General features: G+C 32.2%; 3 protein-coding genes across 7 annotated transcripts in view; 1 reads left to right on the top strand and 2 right to left on the bottom strand.

Moving 5' to 3' along the window:
- Positions 1 to 333: 333 nt before the first annotated feature.
- On the bottom strand, positions 334 to 3,581 carry Ass (argininosuccinate synthase). Its single transcript, XM_083038818.1, has 8 exons — positions 3,325 to 3,581; positions 3,188 to 3,256; positions 2,738 to 2,983; positions 2,343 to 2,488; positions 1,754 to 2,018; positions 1,544 to 1,682; positions 1,338 to 1,439; positions 334 to 1,195 (listed from the first exon to the last, which is right to left on the bottom strand). Exons 1-8 carry the CDS (start codon positions 3,430 to 3,432, stop codon positions 1,032 to 1,034), a joined length of 1,239 nt encoding a protein of 412 aa, XP_082894944.1. The 5' UTR covers positions 3,433 to 3,581; the 3' UTR covers positions 334 to 1,031.
- Positions 3,582 to 3,722: 141 nt separating this feature from the next.
- Positions 3,723 to 11,271, bottom strand: Rop (Syntaxin-binding protein Rop). 4 transcript variants are annotated; one of them, XM_083038816.1, is made up of 12 exons: positions 10,897 to 11,167; positions 10,477 to 10,760; positions 8,939 to 9,235; positions 7,667 to 7,770; positions 7,092 to 7,240; positions 6,745 to 6,960; positions 6,564 to 6,662; positions 6,266 to 6,473; positions 5,941 to 6,189; positions 5,632 to 5,819; positions 5,231 to 5,385; positions 3,723 to 5,126 (listed from the first exon to the last, which is right to left on the bottom strand). In XM_083038816.1, the coding sequence occupies exons 3-12, from the start codon at positions 9,228 to 9,230 to the stop codon at positions 5,065 to 5,067; spliced, it is 1,722 nt and encodes a 573-aa protein (XP_082894942.1). In that variant the 5' UTR covers positions 9,231 to 9,235; positions 10,477 to 10,760; positions 10,897 to 11,167; the 3' UTR covers positions 3,723 to 5,064. The 4 variants fall into 4 exon arrangements, with proteins under 4 accessions (XP_082894942.1, XP_082894941.1, XP_082894940.1 ...); XM_083038815.1 differs by lacking the exons at positions 7,667 to 7,770; positions 10,477 to 10,760; positions 10,897 to 11,167 and adding exons at positions 8,157 to 8,260; positions 11,205 to 11,271; XM_083038814.1 differs by lacking the exons at positions 10,477 to 10,760; positions 10,897 to 11,167 and adding an exon at positions 11,205 to 11,271.
- A 902-nt stretch (positions 11,272 to 12,173) lies between these two features.
- The window catches only part of Raskol (Ras GTPase-activating protein raskol), a 370,271-nt gene continuing 362,581 nt past the window's right edge, over positions 12,174 to 19,863 (top strand). Inside the window, exon 1 of one of the 2 annotated variants that reach the window (XM_083037555.1) lies at positions 12,174 to 12,949. In XM_083037555.1, the coding sequence (XP_082893681.1) occupies positions 12,901 to 12,949 (49 nt within the window). In that variant the 5' untranslated portion in view covers positions 12,174 to 12,900. The remainder of the gene's footprint in view (positions 12,950 to 19,863) is intronic. The other variant, XM_083037556.1, reaches the window with a different exon arrangement.

Below are 19,863 nucleotides of genomic sequence, written 5' to 3'. Positions count from 1 at the left end.
TTATTTAACAACATCAATCTATTATATATATATCGTGTAACACACAAAATGTGAATTGTAAGAAACGAAAAGCGATAAAAGATGTGTCCATCAAAGATGGATACGTCTTCCTTTTTTGGAATAAAGTGTATTCTTCTTGCGTAAAATGTTTTATATGCATATTAAAATTCATTTGACAAACTCTGAATTATATGTGTGTATGTGTATTATATATACATACATATAATCTATATTGTTATTAATCAGCAGAAATAAAAAACATGTTTATTACGATATTTGAACTAATATTAAATTGTGAATACAAGAGACAGACTACTCATTGTACATGCATAGAGAAATTACCTTTCCTAGTTTGTAATATTTTGCATGTTATATAATATTTACAAACACAGAGAATGTGAAAATAACAGAACGCAAGTAAGAGACCTGTATAGAAAAATCGCGGCTAAAAAAGCAACTGTCGGGTGATTTCACAGGTATTTGACAGTTTTTCCTTGAGCTGCGAGAAGTCGAAGTAGAGTGCAAATACGAAAAACAAAATCACTATATATGTATACAATTAATATATCCTCAAAAGTAATATTATAAGCATATATATTATAGCCCTTACAAGTATATGCTTTAACAATCTTAAGATTTAATTATTAATAACTAAAATATGAAAGCAAAAATGTAGTGATAGTATTTTATTGCGAAACCTCTCACCTTCCTCCCACACCGCATGCGTACATATAGATATCCGTAGAGCGCAATCGATTTTTTTTCAAAATGAATTGTGTCTAGAGCTAGTTTGTCCATTATACGTTTAGCCGTATACATATGATGAAATAGGTATTCTTTTCGCTGCGATACTACGCATGTTAATAGACACCTTTTAAGTCGTTTAGAGAGTTGCAGAAAATATTGAATTATGTTTTAACAAAATGCGCGCAGATGTTTATAAAGTAATAAAATAGTACTTAGAATTAAAAGTTACAGTGCGCCTTTTATTGAGAAACATATAAAACTCTCAATAAAGTTGCTTGACGCTGTCAGACATTGTGTTGTTTATTGAAACGATGAAACTCCCGCAGCCTTAGAGCCTGCATGCGAATAAATCCAGTAGCATCCGCGGGCTCGAAATCACCTTGCACGTCCATCGAGACTAGATTCTCGTTGTACAATGAGACTTTACTCGATCTACCGATCGTCATGACTGCGAATAATAGAAAAAAGAATAATATATAATTATTTCTTATTGATATAAACTTAAATCCACAGCTGTATTTATCTATTATATAGCTTGAAGTTTTATAGTATTTATTTAATTTTATGCAAAACATTATTTTTATACCAACCATTTCCTTTGTATAGTTGTAGCCTTACTGTACCATTTACGTATTTTTGGGAATGTTGGATGCTGTTTCGTACAAAATCGCATTCGGGCGAAAACCAGAAACCTGTATAAGATAAACGCGTTTTTAATATAATTTAGCTCGGTAAATTTTAAATACATTTTTAATTTTTTAAATATTGGTATTATATTTTTTCCTATTAATTATACCATTATAAATATAATCCGACATCTTATCCGCCAGATATGATTTGATTCTTAGAACTTCACGGTCCAAGATGAACACTTCCAAATCTTGATGCGCAGTGTGCAAGATTTTAGCACCCGGTGACTCGTAAATTCCTCGTGACTAAAACATTTAGATGAATAATGTATTCGTTTTTTATGTATTAATAATTCATAGATTTATCGTAAATGCACCTTTAATCCAATGAATCGATTTTCCACGATGTCTATCCTCCCGATACCATGCGCACTTCCGATCTTATTAAGGTACTCGATTATCGTTAGAGGAGTATCAAATATTTTTCCATCTTTTAGATTTTTTACATTGATTGGGTAGCCTTCCGCAAAATTAATTTCGATCTCCTGAGCATCTAAAGGGGAATTGATCGGATCAGCCGTCATTTTGTAAAGTCCTTTCGGTGCTGGAGTGGCAGGATTTTCCAACACCCCTGATTCGTAACTATAAAAATATAAAATAAAAATAAAATAAATATGAAATAAAATCATAAATCAAAAAGGCTCTGATATATAAATACCAATTCAGGTATAAAAAGAATGACTAGTAGTAAGAGCCATGTACATAAATATTAAATGCAACAAAATTATTTTTAAATTATTATTATCCTCTACAATCTACAATAAAATATAAGTATAGAAGAATTTAAAAATAATTTTGTTATACCTAATATCTGTACATGACTCTTATTAGTTCTTTTCATACCTGAATTTGTACAAATATAAAAGATAAGATTATTATTAAATATTCCATTTATATGTGTTATACCTAACGTGTACGAGATTAGCATCAGTGCTCCATGGTTCCTTCGGTGTTGCCGAAATCGGTATTCCATTTTGTCGCGCATACTCCAGTAAATCCGATCTTCCTTGAAATCTCGTGTAAAACTCACGTTCCCTCCATGGAGCTAAAATCTGTATTAACATATATATATATTTTTTGTCATATAATTAATTAAATTAATTAATGAATTAGATTTCTCTATGTTTCAGAATATACAATCACATATATAGAATATATTCATTATAAAATATAAAAAGATTAATTTATCCTAACATTATAAAATATAGATTAATTTTTCTTAAATTAATCGATACATTTTTCAAACTTGTGTTGTTTGTCAAGTAATTGTTAGCAAAATAATCATATATTGTAAAACGTACCGTGATATCAGGATAAAGACTGTAGCAGCTCAATTCAAAGCGAACTTGATCATTTCCCTTTCCGGTTGCTCCATGTGCTATGATATTGGCGTCTTCAGCTTTTGCTAATTGGATCAAACCCTCGCTGATACATGGTCGTGCTATGGAAGTGCCTAGAAGATATCTTCCCTCGTAGAGCAAGCCACAGGCTACAGCAGGCCACACATAAGAAGTTACAAATACTTCTTTAAGATCTTCTACTACAACCTTGTGAACAATAGAATTTATCGTTATACAAATTTTTCAACGAGAGAATTGGATTATTTATGATTTTATCACAAATATATTGAACAGATAATTTATGTTAATCAATAATATATTAGCACAATTTACTAATTTATATACAATTTTTAATATTTTATTTTTAACTTAATCAGCATATTATATGCTAAAAAAAAAGAAATATTTTACCTTAGTAGCACCAATTTTTAATGCCTTTTCTCTAACTGCATCGAAGTCTTCATCTTGTCCAATATTCGCCTAAATATATAATCAAGTTTTTGTATCATTTATTTTAGAAATTATATAATTACAAATAAAATTTTTACCATGTAAGCGATAACTTGAAATCCTTTCTCTTTCAACCAAAACAATATACAGGAGGTATCGAGACCACCACTATATGCTAGAATCACTTTTTTCTTCAAATCTGTCATCTTTCACAGCTTCGCAAGCTGTAGAATTTTAAGTAGAAATTAAAAAACAACACTAAAAAATTAAGACTAGAGTTAACAGAACAGCTGTTGAGAGAATACAGTAGAAGTCCGCTTCATTATAACTTTATTAATCGACTTCATGCTTTTTGACCTCGTATTACTGATAACCCTTTGGATAACTTGAGATTGTGAATCGATGTACCTAAAAATTATCTAAATAAGCTATTATCCAAGCGATTCTGTATTCAGTTCATATAAATGTGGTAAAGTGATAATTAAAAAGAGACAAATAGAGCGCATTGTAGGCCTTTATAAGCAGAACATTTTGTTCAAGCTATAATCTACATACATACATACATATATATATTTATATATGTATAACATAACAGGATATACTTTATAAATATTGTTTAACTTTATAATAATCTCTGCGCTAATAGATCGTAACATTTATTGACATTACATTAACGATTATTACCACTGTTATTCATCGACAGGCGCAAGCTTCTTATCGAAAGCGCTTCTTTACCACAATCGCGAAACGATTGCAGTTCGATATTGTAATAAATCTTACGATGCATATGCATATATTAGTACAATATTATAACTGCATCTGTATTACATTCAATAGAAGTAGTCGATTTTGCCAAACAGAGAATGCTGAGAATATTATAGATTGAAACTATTATGTATACTTATGAATTACATTGAATGTAGTAGCATCTGAATCGACAATTGGATAACTCGAAAATTAAAGTATTGCATAGCATTATTAAAAAAGAACTACAAATAAATAAGTTAACAAAAAAATGTAAGTATTAGATTCGTATATCTAGAGATTTTATTTTACATTCAGAGTACCATTAATTAGATTCAAGAAATAATGTCGGATGAATAAACTTGTTATACTGGTACTAGAGTTGAAGAGAATAAAGTGAATTGCAACGTGACATTTAGATTTAAAATTTTTCTATTATGATAAAATTATGATTTTTCTAAAAGTATAGCAAAAGTATATTAAACAAAGACGATCTATACTTTAGATGTCGTCGTGTTTCAACGAGTGGAAGTTAACACAAAATACTAATAATAATGAAAAATGTACAAGAATATCACGGATCCTTCTCTACATAGATAAATCACACACATAGATCTACACAATTTCCTTTTCTTATTACCGACAAAGAGTGACATAATGCGTATGAATATATCTCTAGGGCTTTGCTAAAGGCTCGATTGCCCAAATACCATTATACATCTTGCGATCTACATCAGTATTGCCAACGTGTCTCATACGATCTCTGGTGATTATGTATTCGCGCAGGCACTTGATTTTAAATAACTTGTCTGATCGATCAAGATTCTTCGCGCTTGACTAATACATGAATACTTTCATATATTACTCAACTGACAGCTATATTATAAAATACTTGCATACGCTCAATGTTTTCTGTTCGGAATGAGTTTCGCTCTCTTTTCCTTAAAGAATTGACTCTCTGTTCGTTATTTAATTACATTTTCTAATTTCGTATTTGAGAGATCATTGACTTCATAGCTGGTATTACTGATGGAGTCGAAATTAATGGCAGATTAGGAATGTGTGGTCATTTCTTCTTTTAGCTACGTGATAATTTAGACGTGTACTTTACTCATGTCATTGAAGAATGACTTTGGTGTAATTATATGGGATGAGCCTACAATAATACATAAATAGTTTTTAATTGCAAATAATAAAGTTTTTGTAAACGTATCATGTTTTAATTAGAAATTATTCGGATATAAATTGCATATTTCTTACCAATTATAACTTCCCAATTTTTCAATGCATTTGTGACTTCATACGCACATCGTATTTCAGAGAAACATACTCCACCAACTATGAAAACGATTAAGCGAGGAACGTTTTTGATAGTCTGCTGACCTTTGTCTTTGTGCCAATGTCCATATCGTGCACTACACAAATGTATATTAATGTTTTTAAAAACAAATTAATATTTTTACAACTTAATACATTTTAATTAATATTTTTACAATTTATACATTTAAACAAAACAACAATATTATTATAATTATTAATATAATTAATATAATATTAATATTATTATTATTATTATAAATATATATTAATATTAATATTATATATATAAATATTATATTATTTTAAATATTAATATAATTATTAATATTATTATAACATACCTAGTTGGTGCATGATATCCTGAACTGGCTGCACGTCCGGCGAGAAATGGAAAATGTTTAGAGTCAAGTTTGTCTTCGATGGAATCCTCCATGACGTCCTTAATGATTGGAGTCCAACGGCTCATTTGATACGTTTGTTCCGTGATTCTTTCCTTACGTTGTATCGTGTATAACTTTTTGCGATTACTCTGCAAATGTAAAATAATAGTATTGTAGTATTTATTGCAAGCAATATAAAAATAAACTATTTAAAGAGTTATTAAAAGCTTTTTGATATATAAAGTTCAATCTACAAATTTTTTAGCTTACATCTACAACAACATTGATGCCGAGATTTGCCATATTCACGATAGTCTGCTTATCATCAACAGACACTTGTGCATGGTGGACCAAACGATTAAGATTCTCATCGGTGATGCCATTTTTGCTGATGACATATAAAGCTATGATGCGCAATTTGTCCAAATGATTTACAGTCTGATCCAGTAAAATTGGTGTGATATTCCGCATATGATCTTTGATACGTTCACCCTCAGCATCGGTACCCATGGCTAAGTCCTATAGTAGATTGAAAGAAAAGATATGTAATTAAAAGATCATTTATTAAATGAATTATAAAGTAGCAACTACATACTTGCTCCACTTTACAAAGCTTATCTACGTTTCCTTGATAACGCTTCATGCAGTCTTCGGCTAATTGCAAGTGCGTGGCATATTTGCTCAGTTCTTTTTGATATTGCGGCATCTTTTTGATCATCTGCGATAGATCACGCATACTCTGCTTATCACCCTGTGGCATTCTTTTTGATTCTGTAAACTTTTTCAAATTTTTAGTCACGTTCCTGGAAAACAAATTTTACTGTTAATGTTCTTCAGTTATTAATCAGTTATTAATCTTTCCAAAAATTTGAGACTTGTATTTATATACGTACTGAGACACTACAGCAATATGTTGGTGCCTGAGTTCCACCCACAAATCGTCATTTTCATCCAACAATACTTCTTTTTCCTGACCTGCTGTTGCCTCGAATCTATTCGGAATTATATATATAAGTTTAGAGAGAATGTCGCACTTTTTTAAATTTATAATAAAAATTGTAAGACTTTGCTTACCTGTAAACGTCATTATCAATATCCAGCAAGTCATATGCCATGGCTTGCAGTGTAAGCTCATGTAATAGCGGTGAGACGCAATCGAATCCTCTATCTAGGATCAATAGTTGAGAACGTGCTTTCTCAGGTCCTTCTCCCATTGTCGGTTCATCAGCCTTGTATGCGTCTAGCTTTTGCTGCACCAATTGAGCAAGTTCAACATTGCGATCGAAATCACTGCGCAGTATACATTTATTTAATATTATTAAAGTTGTCTATTTATTTTTATTATATAAAAATTTATACGTCTATTTAAATTATTTGACAGTGTCTTTTATTTTCAAATGGTATTTGAAGATTGGAATTACCTGCGATATCTGACCGATGGATATTCCCCAAGAGTGGCGCAGAGTGTTGCGATTTGTTCGGCGATGCGCTCCATATTAGCCGGTCTTAGATTGGCGAAAGAGGGATTGTAAAAACAAGCGAACGTTTCGCGCGAGTCCAACGAGAAGACCTAAATTTACAGCAGATTTAGTTTTGCGATATCCTTGTCACAATACAATGCGAAACTATTTACAAAGTTTTATATATTTAAAGCAAAATAAATAAGCAAGCCAATCAAAAATTTCTGAAAGTAACAAGAAAGTAACAAGACTGAGCTATAGGACAGCAATCTGATTAGTAATCACGTTACAAGCATGTACGCAGAAACATATTTCATATAACAACTTTCGAGCCGAAAGAAGAGATGGTGAGAAGCTCTTTCTTCGACAGAAAGTCTGTCGCCTAGTCCTTTGCAAAACCGAAAGATAAATCTCGACGATCCGAAGAAGCAGAGAAATCTATAAATTCGTGAATATTTGAAGATTGTGAAGGCAAGTTTTTCGCGCTCTAGAGCTCTACAACTAGCGTCTACTATCTTCGTCTGCTTAATCGTCACCTGCGATTCGTACGGCAGGAATGCGATGTTGATCTCTTTGAGGGTTTTGATCTTTTTAGCGGCGAGAGACTTGCAGATTTCATTGAACAGCTCCTCCGGGCATACTGCCATCGAGTGCAAGCATGAATGCATTCTGATTATTAGTATGTGCTTGTTCGTGAATCACATATGAAAGGCTCAGATTGGACTGGACAGGTCGGATGAGAGGATAACATTGTATTCATATCGTTCCGTTTCATATTCGAAAGATCCGCGTGATTCAAGTTACGTGATTAGAGATCGAAAAGTGAACATAGATCGTCGTGTAATAATGATAAATAATTACATTTTGTATGTGTGTATGTGTGTGTGTATATATATGTATGTATGTGTATATATATATATATATATATATATATATATATATATATATATATATATATAATATGCCCATCACCACGAAGGACGAAACGTTCAAACATTTTCCTTGTCATAGTTTTCATTGCTTTACCTGTTCTTCGTATGGTATAAAAGCGATGTTGATCTCTTTTAGTGTCTTTATGTGCTTAGCTACCAGTGAATGACACAATTCTTTGAACAACTCGTCAGGGCATGCTGCAAAGAAATATACTGAGTATGTCGAGTCACCTCACGGAATAATTGATAAATCGGACCAATTCAATCTGTACGATTATTCTTCTCGAAACGTTAGTCAATTTTTATTAACATGTTCAACGAGCAAATCAATAAACCCGTATTGTTACGTTGAATTTAGACGTTCGATTACATTCGCATGAAGATTTGCTATGAGAATCAGTAAGATATATGTATTTTATTAAATGAATTTCGAATAATAACTTTCGCCAAAAATTAAGATAGATCTTAATTACACAGTTATATTTAAAATTCAATACTAAAAGTAATTTGGCATATTAATATCTTATAAAAAAATCTTATATTCTTATATAATGAATATTAATTAAAATTAAATTTCAGATTTGATTGTTGAGATAATTAGCATGTTACAAATTTGTATTTTTACTACTATTTAATTTAATATTAATTTGAAAATTAAGACAAATAGATGTACTAAAGTCACCGAGAAAGGATCGATTCTAAATAAATATATCTACATTTCTTTCTCAAATTATTTTTACATTTCTTACTTCGATAAACACTTTGAAATCGCGCAATGTCTATCGAAGAAGGAACATTGGATCGTTCGGATTCGTCATTGGAGGAGAGGGATATCATTAGAGCGAGAATAGAGGAATGACAACTGCGATCTGATACCTTCTGTAAAATACACGTGGGCGACCTTGTAAGTAGTTCTTGTTGGATTACTAAAGTCGTCGATCAATTTCTGCACCGATGGATTACAGGGCGTGATGAGGTAAATCGCTTCCATCGTCGACAGGGGCTCGCGTTTCTTATTGATATCCTCTACCAGAGTGATACCCTGAGCGCTGATATCGTGCATCTTGCAGCACGCAGACACCATCCTCATGGCAAGTTGATCCACCACCAAGATTCGCCATTCTACTCCACCTGTTGTCTTCTTCTTCTGCTTGATCACCTCGTTCATAATCTCTGCAATGTGAAAGAATTTATTATAATCACTTATAATAAAAATTAATAATTTATCATATTTATTATTAATTTATTATTATTATATTTATTATATTTATTTATTAAGACAAATTCTCTTCGAGAATAAGTTAACAGTTCTTAAAATATATTCATAATCGAGAATAGAATAATAATATCTTGAATAGAGTAAAATAAATTTTTTTTAATGCTTTTGGAACAATAGAAAATTTCACGATACATTTCTAATAGAATGCAGACAATATAACGTAACATTGTAATATTTATATTATACTGTGAGAAAAAGAGATCAATACTATACTAATTGCTCGAATATTGCGTGTTTCTTTGTCGGAATCAATATATATTTAAAATATATATTTAAAAGAAAAAAATCATGAAGAAAAAATATTGCAACTCTTTCCCTTTCTCGTTCTCTATTGACTTACTACTTGTTATGCAAGATTTTTTAAATTTAAGTAATTACAGATTATGTGTTTGAAATGAAAAATAAGCTTGTAAAATAATCTTTTCTCTAATATTAAATATCTTATTCAAGAATAGGGAGAAATAGTGAATTCGTTTCGTTGATCAAACGAAATGAGGGAAAATTAATGCCAACGATGAGGGGACGTAATTAATTTCGCATGAGTTATTGACAGTGCGATCATTCATAATTAACGATGTTGACACGCAGATTGAGTTGCCAAGAAATCTTTTGAAGCTTTATATGTAACATATATTGATCGTTTCTCTACAGGAAGAGATGACGTCATATTGCGTTCAGGTGTGTATCAAGGAAACTGTGGACCCTATTTTTCGATATCCCCTTCGGTGTATATTTATAGACGTACAAGATGTAAAAAAAAGGCTCCTTAATTCTTTGTATGAAAAAAACAAAATTTGCGTTTAACAAAGTAGAGACTTATTACTTTTTCAGATTATTCTATTTCGAGAAAACCGATAATGAGTTCATAGGAAATTTAAATAATAATTAATTAGTTTCTAAACTAATAAATTAGATAGATGGAAACATTAAATTAGCAATAATAACAATGTTATTTTATGTGAGATTAAAAATGTAGTATGACGTAATAATTATATATGTATGTATATAAATATCTTGTTAATATATGAAGATGCAATGTAGCGAATTTCTTTTGCAAATCAGAAGGCATATCTAATTAAATTTATATTCTTGACAAAATATTTTGAAGTATATATCGATATCGCGTTGAATTTACCTCGAAGGAGCAACAGTTATTTGCGCGAGAAAAGTGCGCCTGAACTGCAAAACACGCAGCTCATTGTTCAATACGTAATTCGTGTTAAATAAAACAAAATTAGCACGCTGTCTTTTTTTCTTTCCTCGACGAGATTGAGCTCTAAACGCCTTTATCACAGATAACCTAGATGCGAAATTATCATGTTTCCCATGTCGCGGTGACCTTTTACTTCTCCCTATGACATTTTCACGATATTCTTCGATCATCCTCATACTGTCGTCGACTTGTCAGAATATAAAACGCTGAAAAATAATAAAAACCGATGCTGTACTAAGGAAAAGCGATGCAGGAATGATTTCTTATTTACGCTCGATAATTAACAGGCGATGAAAATGTATATTTTCCCGTAAATTCGCAGCATTGCAAATTAAAACTCACAGCCAGTTTCGAATTCTGAGTCCCCGAATATTCTCTAGAACGTGAAGAAGAGATCGAACGAATGTTCCTCTCGACAAGTGTTTGACGTTTCGTTCGTCCGATGAAATCATCACATGAGGGGAAGGAGGGGACGCGAGGGGAGCGCAAACGCCTATTTTCTCGAGAGATTTCGACGTGATAGCGATTCGACAGACGCTAGATCGGGATGATGGCGAAACCGCGTGAACCGGTTGACGGATGTTGCGCAACGATGTTTACCAATTGATTCTAATGTTGTACGAAATTAGTGTTTTTTTCACGCTACTCACTCTGCCCGACTTGTGCCTTGAGCGCCATGTTTGCTAGGACTGACTGCCGGCTCGCTCGCCAGATGGCGTCTCGGCGCCGAATTGAGAGCGGCGAAGGTGGCCAAGTTCACTTCGATCGGCACCTGCGCACAGGCGGCGGCGGCGGCGTCCTTTCGCTTCGTAATTATAATATTATTACAACGGTATGTTCTAATCAAATAATTACATAATTATCTTTTCCAACGCGTTTTAGAGTACACTCGCACGCGTGCGATTCCTTTTCTCAACTGCATTTCTAAAATTCTGTAAAATCATGTATAAATATATGTGTGGCCGACTCGCAGACTCTTGACGCGGGCAAAAAAATTCGTTTCTAAATAGAGGATTAATTAATAAAATAATTAAGAAAGCATATAGTCGATACATTATAGTCGTGCAGTAAAGTCATTAGAAAAGAGATAGTGTGGGTAAGATTCAAAGTTGGATTATTATTTGCAATACTTTTTCTTCATGTTACAAAAGGCAATCCGTCCCGAATCTAATCATGCATAATTATTCAGTTATTAATTCGAAACATAACTGAACATTCAATAAAATTTATCTAAACATATCTAAACATCTCCGTTTGATAGTATATTTGATATATATGTTCGATATATATATATAGTTTGTAGTTTCTTAAAAGTTGAAGTAACATTAATTGTCGTTAAAATTTCAGTAGGCGTTAAATATTTTGAATCATTTGATTAACCAATCACGAAAGATTTTTTTATCCTGATCTAGTCTAATCTAGTCTAGTAACAAGTGGATACATAATCCGTGGTATATAGATACAGCAGCGCACGCGCGCGAAGATTGGTATCACATTTTTATCCCCACCGATTCGACTATTTTCCAGAATTTTGAATTAGTAATAAATAGTAACGAATGTGGTATCGAGATGGCGCACGTAAAAAAATATCTAGCATTAACTATCTACCTCATTACTAGTTTCGCGACTCTAAGTAATGGCGGTACATTCGCGGATCGAGTTGCACATATTTCCATACAATTACCGCGAATATTGCATTCTTACAACGAAACAGATATCGGAAACAAAGTGCGGGCTATTCGAGCAATTATTATACGTGCAACCTGCGCGTGAAAGAGACGGGACGGCAAGAGCGAGAGCGGGTCGGCCACCTGACAACGAGAGCGAAAGGAGAGAAGGAGCGAGCGAGAGCGACCGATGGCGCGGGTGGGAAGGAGAGCGAGAGAGACGGAGGGTCTCGGAAGAGCCGGCGACTCGGCGCTCGCTCGTGCCTCAGTTCAGATTTGTTCGTCGTCGCGTGCGCCTCGCTTGTGCGCGCGTAAGCAGTGATCGTATTCCTTCGTCGCTGTGTTATTCACCTTTTCGGTCGCGTGTTTTTTTCTCTCTCCGTGCGGGCATCCCTCTCCCCTCGTCCTCGCGAAATCATTTCGTCGAACTCGGTGTGTCGCTTCCGCGTGTCAACCTCGTGTCGCGCAAAGGTGTGACGAGGGGGAGAGAGAGAGAGAGACCGCGTGGTGTCTTCCGCACGCGCGCGGAAGAATGTGTGCCGCGGCGATCAGCGGTATCGTTTCCCAGTGATAACCGGCGGACAAGGAAGTTTTTGTGTGATCGGTGCGACCTGCTGTGCGCCGAGACGAGGAGGAACCTGTGTGTGTCATCGCGACCTGGATTTCGCGCGATCCAAAGATGAAGCTGGAGTATCCCTGCCGCGTCGAGGGCTGGCTCAACGTTTGTGGTGAGTGCATGCGATGTTTACATATCATTTATCATGTATGGATGCCGGAGGACGATTATCGCTCCGGCAAGAATTGAATTTTACTGCTTCGTGGTTCGCCGACAATTAAAAGTGGTTTCTGCTTCTGAATACGATTATTTGTCTTGTTTTTTTAGTCGTTCTAGTTTCTTTTGGTCGATTTATTTTTCAAATAATATGAATCAATTATCATACAATCTGAACAAAAATACATCTGAATTCTATACTAATACTGAATTTTTCAAATATATATTGACATTTTTGATGGCATTACATATACAATTTCCAAAAATCAATGACAAATTATTATCGAAAAGAGATATTGATTTGATTTGTATTTTCGAGGAATATATGTTAGATTATAGAGATTTAATTAATATAATGAAGATATTGAATTTCACGCTATTAAATAAAAAATAGAATTTCCAAGAGGCGAACGCGAAGAATTACTTATCTACATAAAAATAATTGTTTTGTATTGTCATTTGCATTTAATCTGTCGGATATATGTATGTGTATGTTGGTTTTGATCTCATGGATTGTACACACTTTGTGTTGCACACAAGTCCATTATGCAATTTAATAAGGCTCTCTCAAAATAAATGAGAGAAAATTTAATATGAAATATATTTTAATTAAATTATATGTTTATTACACTAAAATTGAAATATTAATTTTACTGCGAAAGACGAATATATAAATCATGTAATTTATCTATATTTGAAATGTTTTTTTTTAACTTTGCAAATTTGATCTTTTTTTTTCTTACATTTTTGTATTTTTAATTCGAGACATGATTAAAAAAGCATAAATTTTATCTGTCACATTTTTACTTGTGAGTCTCAATATTTTTATAAAAAATCTGCAAGGGAGATATATAATTATAATAAAAATTGGAATTGGATATATAAATATTAAATATATTTATATTTATATTTAATATTTTATATATAATATAGTAATTAAATTTTCATATAAGATATATTAAATATTTTTTTATATTTTACATTGTATGCGATCATTCTGAAAAAAGGATATTTAAACACGATTATATGTTTTCTAAAGATGAATATTCTTCTTACAAATAACAAACTATGAAGCGTTAAAACTTAGAAAATTTCTAATTCTTTATTGTAGAAAAACCTAAAAATACTAAAAAAATTATATCAGAAATAATAGGGCACTTTTGATCGATTTTCGATATTTCTGGATTTTCCTCATTTTATTTATCGTCCTTGTAAATAAAGTCAACCGATTGCTAATTCTTTCAAATATTTTATTTCGAATAATTTAAAGTGAATGTGGGTTTCTCTTTCTTATAATGCTGGCTCGTAAACGCGTTACGCAACCCGGCAACAAAAGATAATAAACAGTAGTAAAGTGTCGGACTTTGCGCGATAGTTTTTGTATGCATCTCGTAAATACATGTTTCCCTCCTCGCGAGATTCGATACATATATCTCTCTTTTTTTTTTTTTTTTTTCGCACATTTCTCTCACTTTTTCGCCGAGACCGTCGCGTCGACGTGTATCAGGCTGTCGCGAGGGAAAAAAAGGAAAATAAGATGAGGGTGAGATTTCTTTCTGCGGCGATTCTTATGTGAGTTCGGTGGGATTTCTTACTTCGTCGGGTTTAACGACCTTGCGCTTTTTTCCGTCGTTCTCACGTCAAAGCAGAAGTTCGATTTTTACGAACGATCTGACGCGGCACCCATCGATTCTTTACCTGACCAGAGAAAAATCCTCGATTCGATCGCCTATGTCGTCTCCATCTTTTTGTTATCGACATCGAACGAATGGCCGGTGTCTGCAAAACCCGACGATATTTTTGCAGATTTGATTCTCTAAAGCTTTTGTAGCTTAGACCTAGGTTAGACGGCGCAACACGATTTTATTTTCAGAAAATACTGACAATTTCATTAGAAAAAATATACAGCAGGACACGTTACGTCACGGTAATATTGATTAAAATTATTTAAAACTTTAGAATGCAGAAAAAGTCCGGAATTTAAAATTTAGAGTTTAATTTTTCTCGATTTTGCTTTCTTATTTTTTTTTTGTATAACATTTTATATACATATAATTACATAATTTTAAATTATAGAAATTGATCCCTCTCTGTGACATATGCCATAAATTCTTAGTAATGTAATTGCATAACACATTTATTTACAAAAATTGGATATATATATTTCCTATATAATTTTTAATACTTGTGCATTTTATTATAATTTTTTTTTGTATTTGTGTGCTGTAATATGCATCTTCTCGCTACTTTCTGGCGATCATTCACGATTATCTGGATCGCATAACTCGGTGGTCGTAGAGAGTATTTTAATTTCCCTCTTCTTTTTGTCTCATGCATATCGTCAAAGTATCAGCAATCTCTCGCATCGATCGCTATATCTTTTTTTCGCTCTCGAAGCATCGCACACACGTATTTGCATCGAAATGAAAACATTCCCATTTGCTCGCCATCTCCATTGCATAGACCTTTTGTCTTCGCTTCTGCCGCCGAATGGACGTTCCCTGTTTCATGAATTTGTACACATCCGCCATTCAGTCTCCATTCGCATATCCTTGTCTTCTCTGAAATAGCTTTCCTCGTTTTATATTATGTCTATTCTCGCGTAAATTCTCAAGATCGCTGAAAAATTTATTAACTATTATCTATACATTGAAAAAAAATTTGTTAACTTGATTAAACCGTTCAACTAAATCACTATTTTGTTAATTGAACATATTAGTATTTAAGTCAAATACACGTTTTGTTAGATTTAATATGTTATATTTAATTTAAATATTTTTATATATTCAATTAACAAAATAATATTTAGTCAAATTAACAAATTTTTTTTTCAGTGTAGCTTGTGTGTACATTCCAATCCAACATTTTTTAATTACATGTAAATTGTATTTTATTGTTTTATTTTATTATTGGAGTTTTAATTAGATATTAGACATTAGTAGATGCATTAGAAAAATTATTTTCAATGACATAATTTTGATACGAGGAATTATAAACATATGTACAATTATTATTACATATACGCGATTATAAAATGACAATAAATAAATTATACCTCTAAAGAACTATTATAATATAATATTTATAAGTTGAAAAAAAGATAATATTTTCAGTGTCCAATCAAGTCAGATTGGTCAGATTAATTTTGTTTAAATTGTTTAAGAAAAATATTGCACGCGCATCTGAAGGTGCAGCGTCATTATTTTCTTATCCTCCATAGATATACGTTTGAAACAATCGGTTTTACTCCGGTCATATTTCATATCTTCCGCGTTTGCGTACCCCTTCCGGAAATAAAGAGAGCATTTCCGTAGCACGTGACGATAGGTAGTGTGTTATGTAAGATACAGGTTCTGTCCGCAAAGACAGGTATATAACCTGCTGCTCTTCTCGCGTGCGATCTGCATAAATCATGCAGAATCGAGAGGGGGAATGGACAGTCGTAACCTATTTTATTTCACTTAAAAAATGGACGCTTCCGTAATGCGTTCTGGAGAACCTTTCGAGATAAATATTTTACAAAAATATTTCTTTTTTTTTATTTCGGTTCAAGATAGTTTTTATTTTTTAAGAGTTTTAATCATCCATATAATGAGAATATACTAACCTACTTTTGTCAACATGTTTACACAGATGTGAAGATTATATATATATATATATATATATATATATATATATATATATATATGTATATGTATATGTACCTATATATGTGTGTATATGTGTGAGGCCGAATCTTAACTTCGATAAAATATTTTTACTGAGGAAGTCGACGACATCAATAAAAAGCAGAATAAATTTGACTCTTTTAAAGAAACTGCTGGCTTGTTAACAAGTATTTGTGTTTGGAGCCAACCTTTTTTGGTCATACACGAAAGACTGTTCTCTTCTTTGATTTATATAAACATTCTTCGTCATCCGAATTACGGGAATTAAATTCTGCTGAGCCAGTTGTTATATACGTGCTTAAATAAGAAAAGTAATCGTACATAGCAGGGTGCTTATAATTCTTATTTGGTGAAGAAACTTGGAAAGAGAATTTCTTGAATGCAGAATGCCAATTAAAATTTTAGTACATTAATTAATTATTGATTATTATAAAACAATTGACTTAAAAACAAATAGCCCCTTGAAATATCCATTTTATATTTTTATTTAAAAAATGACAATTGACATTATATTGTACACGCGCAATTATCTCTCTTGTAAAGGAATACAAAAAAAATAATTTTAATTATATTGTTGATTGATTTATTTTACATAAAGTAATATAATTTATTATCATGCAAATATAATTTTACTCAAATAATTTTACAACAAATTGTCAAGTTATCTTTTTCGTATTATCTAATACTAAATGGTATTAATTTAAAGATGTAGTTGGAAAAATATTACAATTTTTTATCTCCGAGTGACAGATAGAGCAATAATCGTAATAAAATTGCGAGTGTAAGATATATGACGTATTATATTTTCAGACGTGCGTTTTATTTTAGTATGTATCGGCATTTGTGCGTTTCTCGCGGTGGAAATAATTGAGATTTATTGTATGATTCAGACAACGATTTCTCCACGGCTCTCTTGTATGACCGAAGTTCATGTATTCATATCACATATGTACAATATGAGTCTCCGCGTTGCGCGATTAGGTTTATCGGCGATATTACCATTACTATACTACTTCATTGTGTAATTGCACTGTGTTCCCAGTAATCGATATCGCGGCGCGCACCCAGCTGTAAGCTCGCTCGTAAAGCTTGAACCTTAGAGTTCACAGCATTTTGACTGCTAAGATACGTGAATTTTCCTTTCTCCGTGTTCTTTCCTTCTCATTTTCGTCTGTTTTCAATTTTTTACCAGACAATTTCATTCACCGGACATTTATTTCGAAAATGTAATGAACCCAGTTTCAATAAATATTTTTATAAAATATTCTATACATATATATATATATATATATATATATATATATATAGATAAATAATAATAAAATAAAAATAAAATAAGTTACATATAATAATTGATTTTTATTAAAAGATTGATGTCTTTGAGAATGAATCCTACTATCAAGAGCAAGTAAAATAAGAAGTGAAATAACATCGATTACTTATGCGGATAATGGACCGTTAAAGTGAAAGTAAAATTTACACTTCTCATTCGCCCTGGTTTTATGACAGGTTTTATGAAATTTGTATACGACACCGGTTTCGTTTAGTAATTCTATCGATACTTATGAAGGTATATTGGGGGGTGGTACACAATTAAACCATTATACGTGCACAATAGAGAGAGAGAAAGAGAGGAAGGGAGAAAGCGATATAGGTCACTTAATTATTCAACAATGAAAAAAAAAATTATTATGTAGTTCGACATCAAGATGCATGTATGTAAAATATTTTGCAATAATATTTATAATAATTCGGTGTTGCGAGCGTGTGTTGCCAATTTCCCGCACAAGAAATTTATGATATCCGTGTGACATATATGGTAAAATTTTATATTATCTATAATATATTTTATGAGATATATATATTACGTGACCTCGCGTCTAGCACATAAATTAGTATTCGATAACAGGATCATCCCACGAACGGTATCACCGACTCGCAAATATCGATCAATAGAAACTACTTTCTCATTCTGTTAAACTAGTTTTATACCGGTTTAATTAACCCAGAGTGCTAACGGCCGGATTAAATTATGCTGATATATAAAGACTTTATAAACTATGATGAATATGTTCAAGTTGACATAGTTATACCGGGGTAATCGATTCGCTTTTACGCGGTTGGCTTCTGTAAAACTTCGTATTTACGATACGAGAGAACGTACAAATGTTCTCGTTTATAACTCGACCAGTTATTATAGCCAAGTATTGCAAAATAAATTTGTGTGACGACATATTTTATAAAAACATCCGATAAATCAACTATTAATAGTAAAAATACCAAAGTAACATTGAAGACTTATCGCTGAAATTTATTTCATTTTGCTGAATAAATTTAAAAAATCGATAACTAATTTTTTAAATGAAATTATATAAAATATATTTTTTTACATTATACTTGTTTTTATATTCCAATTTAATTATATTTTCTTGCGCATATATATGCTGCCTAACTTTTCTAAGAATATTTTTATAATTTTTAAGATATAAGGGCCAATTTCATCAAAGTTGATTAACTTTAACCTCCGGTTAAATTACATGTCTTTGTCTCTTTTTAAGAACGTATCTGAAAAGAGATAGAGATATAGTTTAACCAGAGGTTTAAGTTAACCGACGTTGGTGAAACTGGCTCTAAGTCAGAATTAGAAAAGAATTATAGTAGATTGTTAAATCACACACCGCGTCTTGTCCCGCATTCTCTCACGCCAGGGTGATGCACAAATAATAAATATTGACGCAGGTTTTCTGGCGCCAAGTCTTCAAACTCTCTTTAGTCTCGCCCTTGCGACAGATGATTGATGCGGAAATTGGCACGTCGTCTTATGTGGCCATCCTACACGCGCAATTTTCGCAGAAAATCTGCATAGTCGACAAAGCTCTTCAATTTTATTCCGTGACGTTTCATAACATTGTACAATGATCGCGTTCTTTATCGTTATTTTATCATAGGCCCGTTTCTACCAACATCGGTTAACTTTAATCTCCGGTTAAACTTTTTAAGAACGTATCTGAAAAAAGACAAAGATATAGTTTAACCGTAGGTTAAAGTTAATCGACGTTGGTAGAAACAGGCCATAGTCATCCTTGAAATGGAACATATCAAGGCAGAAAATGTAGAATCTTTGCAGTAATTATGCAAAAAAAGAAAGAATATATTTTTTTATTATAAAATTCAAATTTTTAATATTGTGAATCGACACAAA

Source organism: Prenolepis imparis, unplaced genomic scaffold (genome assembly GCF_030444845.1).
Source record: "Prenolepis imparis isolate NDT839.2.m4 unplaced genomic scaffold, iyPreImpa1.0 SCAF_5, whole genome shotgun sequence".
Classification (NCBI taxonomy): Eukaryota; Metazoa; Arthropoda; class Insecta; order Hymenoptera; family Formicidae; genus Prenolepis; species Prenolepis imparis.
Note: the sequence above shows the minus strand (reverse complement) of the source record. Positions and strands in the feature narration are given on the sequence as shown.

Bases quoted from the DNA above. Each gene is read 5' to 3' on its own strand.
- Ass (XM_083038818.1), bottom strand. From the start codon at position 3,432: ATGACAGATTTGAAGAAAAAAGTGATTCTAGCATATAGTGGTGGTCTC. The intron at 1,683-1,753 runs GTGCATTTACGA...TAAATGTTTTAG, and splicing joins ATCGATTCATTGGATTAAAG to TCACGAGGAATTTACGAGTC. The intron at 1,440-1,543 runs GTATAATTAATA...TATCTTATACAG, and splicing joins GTCGGATTATATTTATAATG to GTTTCTGGTTTTCGCCCGAA.
- Rop (XM_083038815.1), bottom strand. From the start codon at position 11,232: ATGGCGCTCAAGGCACAAGTCGGGCAGA. The intron at 9,236-11,204 runs GTGAGTAGCGTG...TTCACATTGCAG, and splicing joins CAAGGCACAAGTCGGGCAGA to AGATTATGAACGAGGTGATC. The intron at 5,820-5,940 runs GTAAGCTAAAAA...TTACATTTGCAG, and splicing joins GCATCAATGTTGTTGTAGAT to AGTAATCGCAAAAAGTTATA.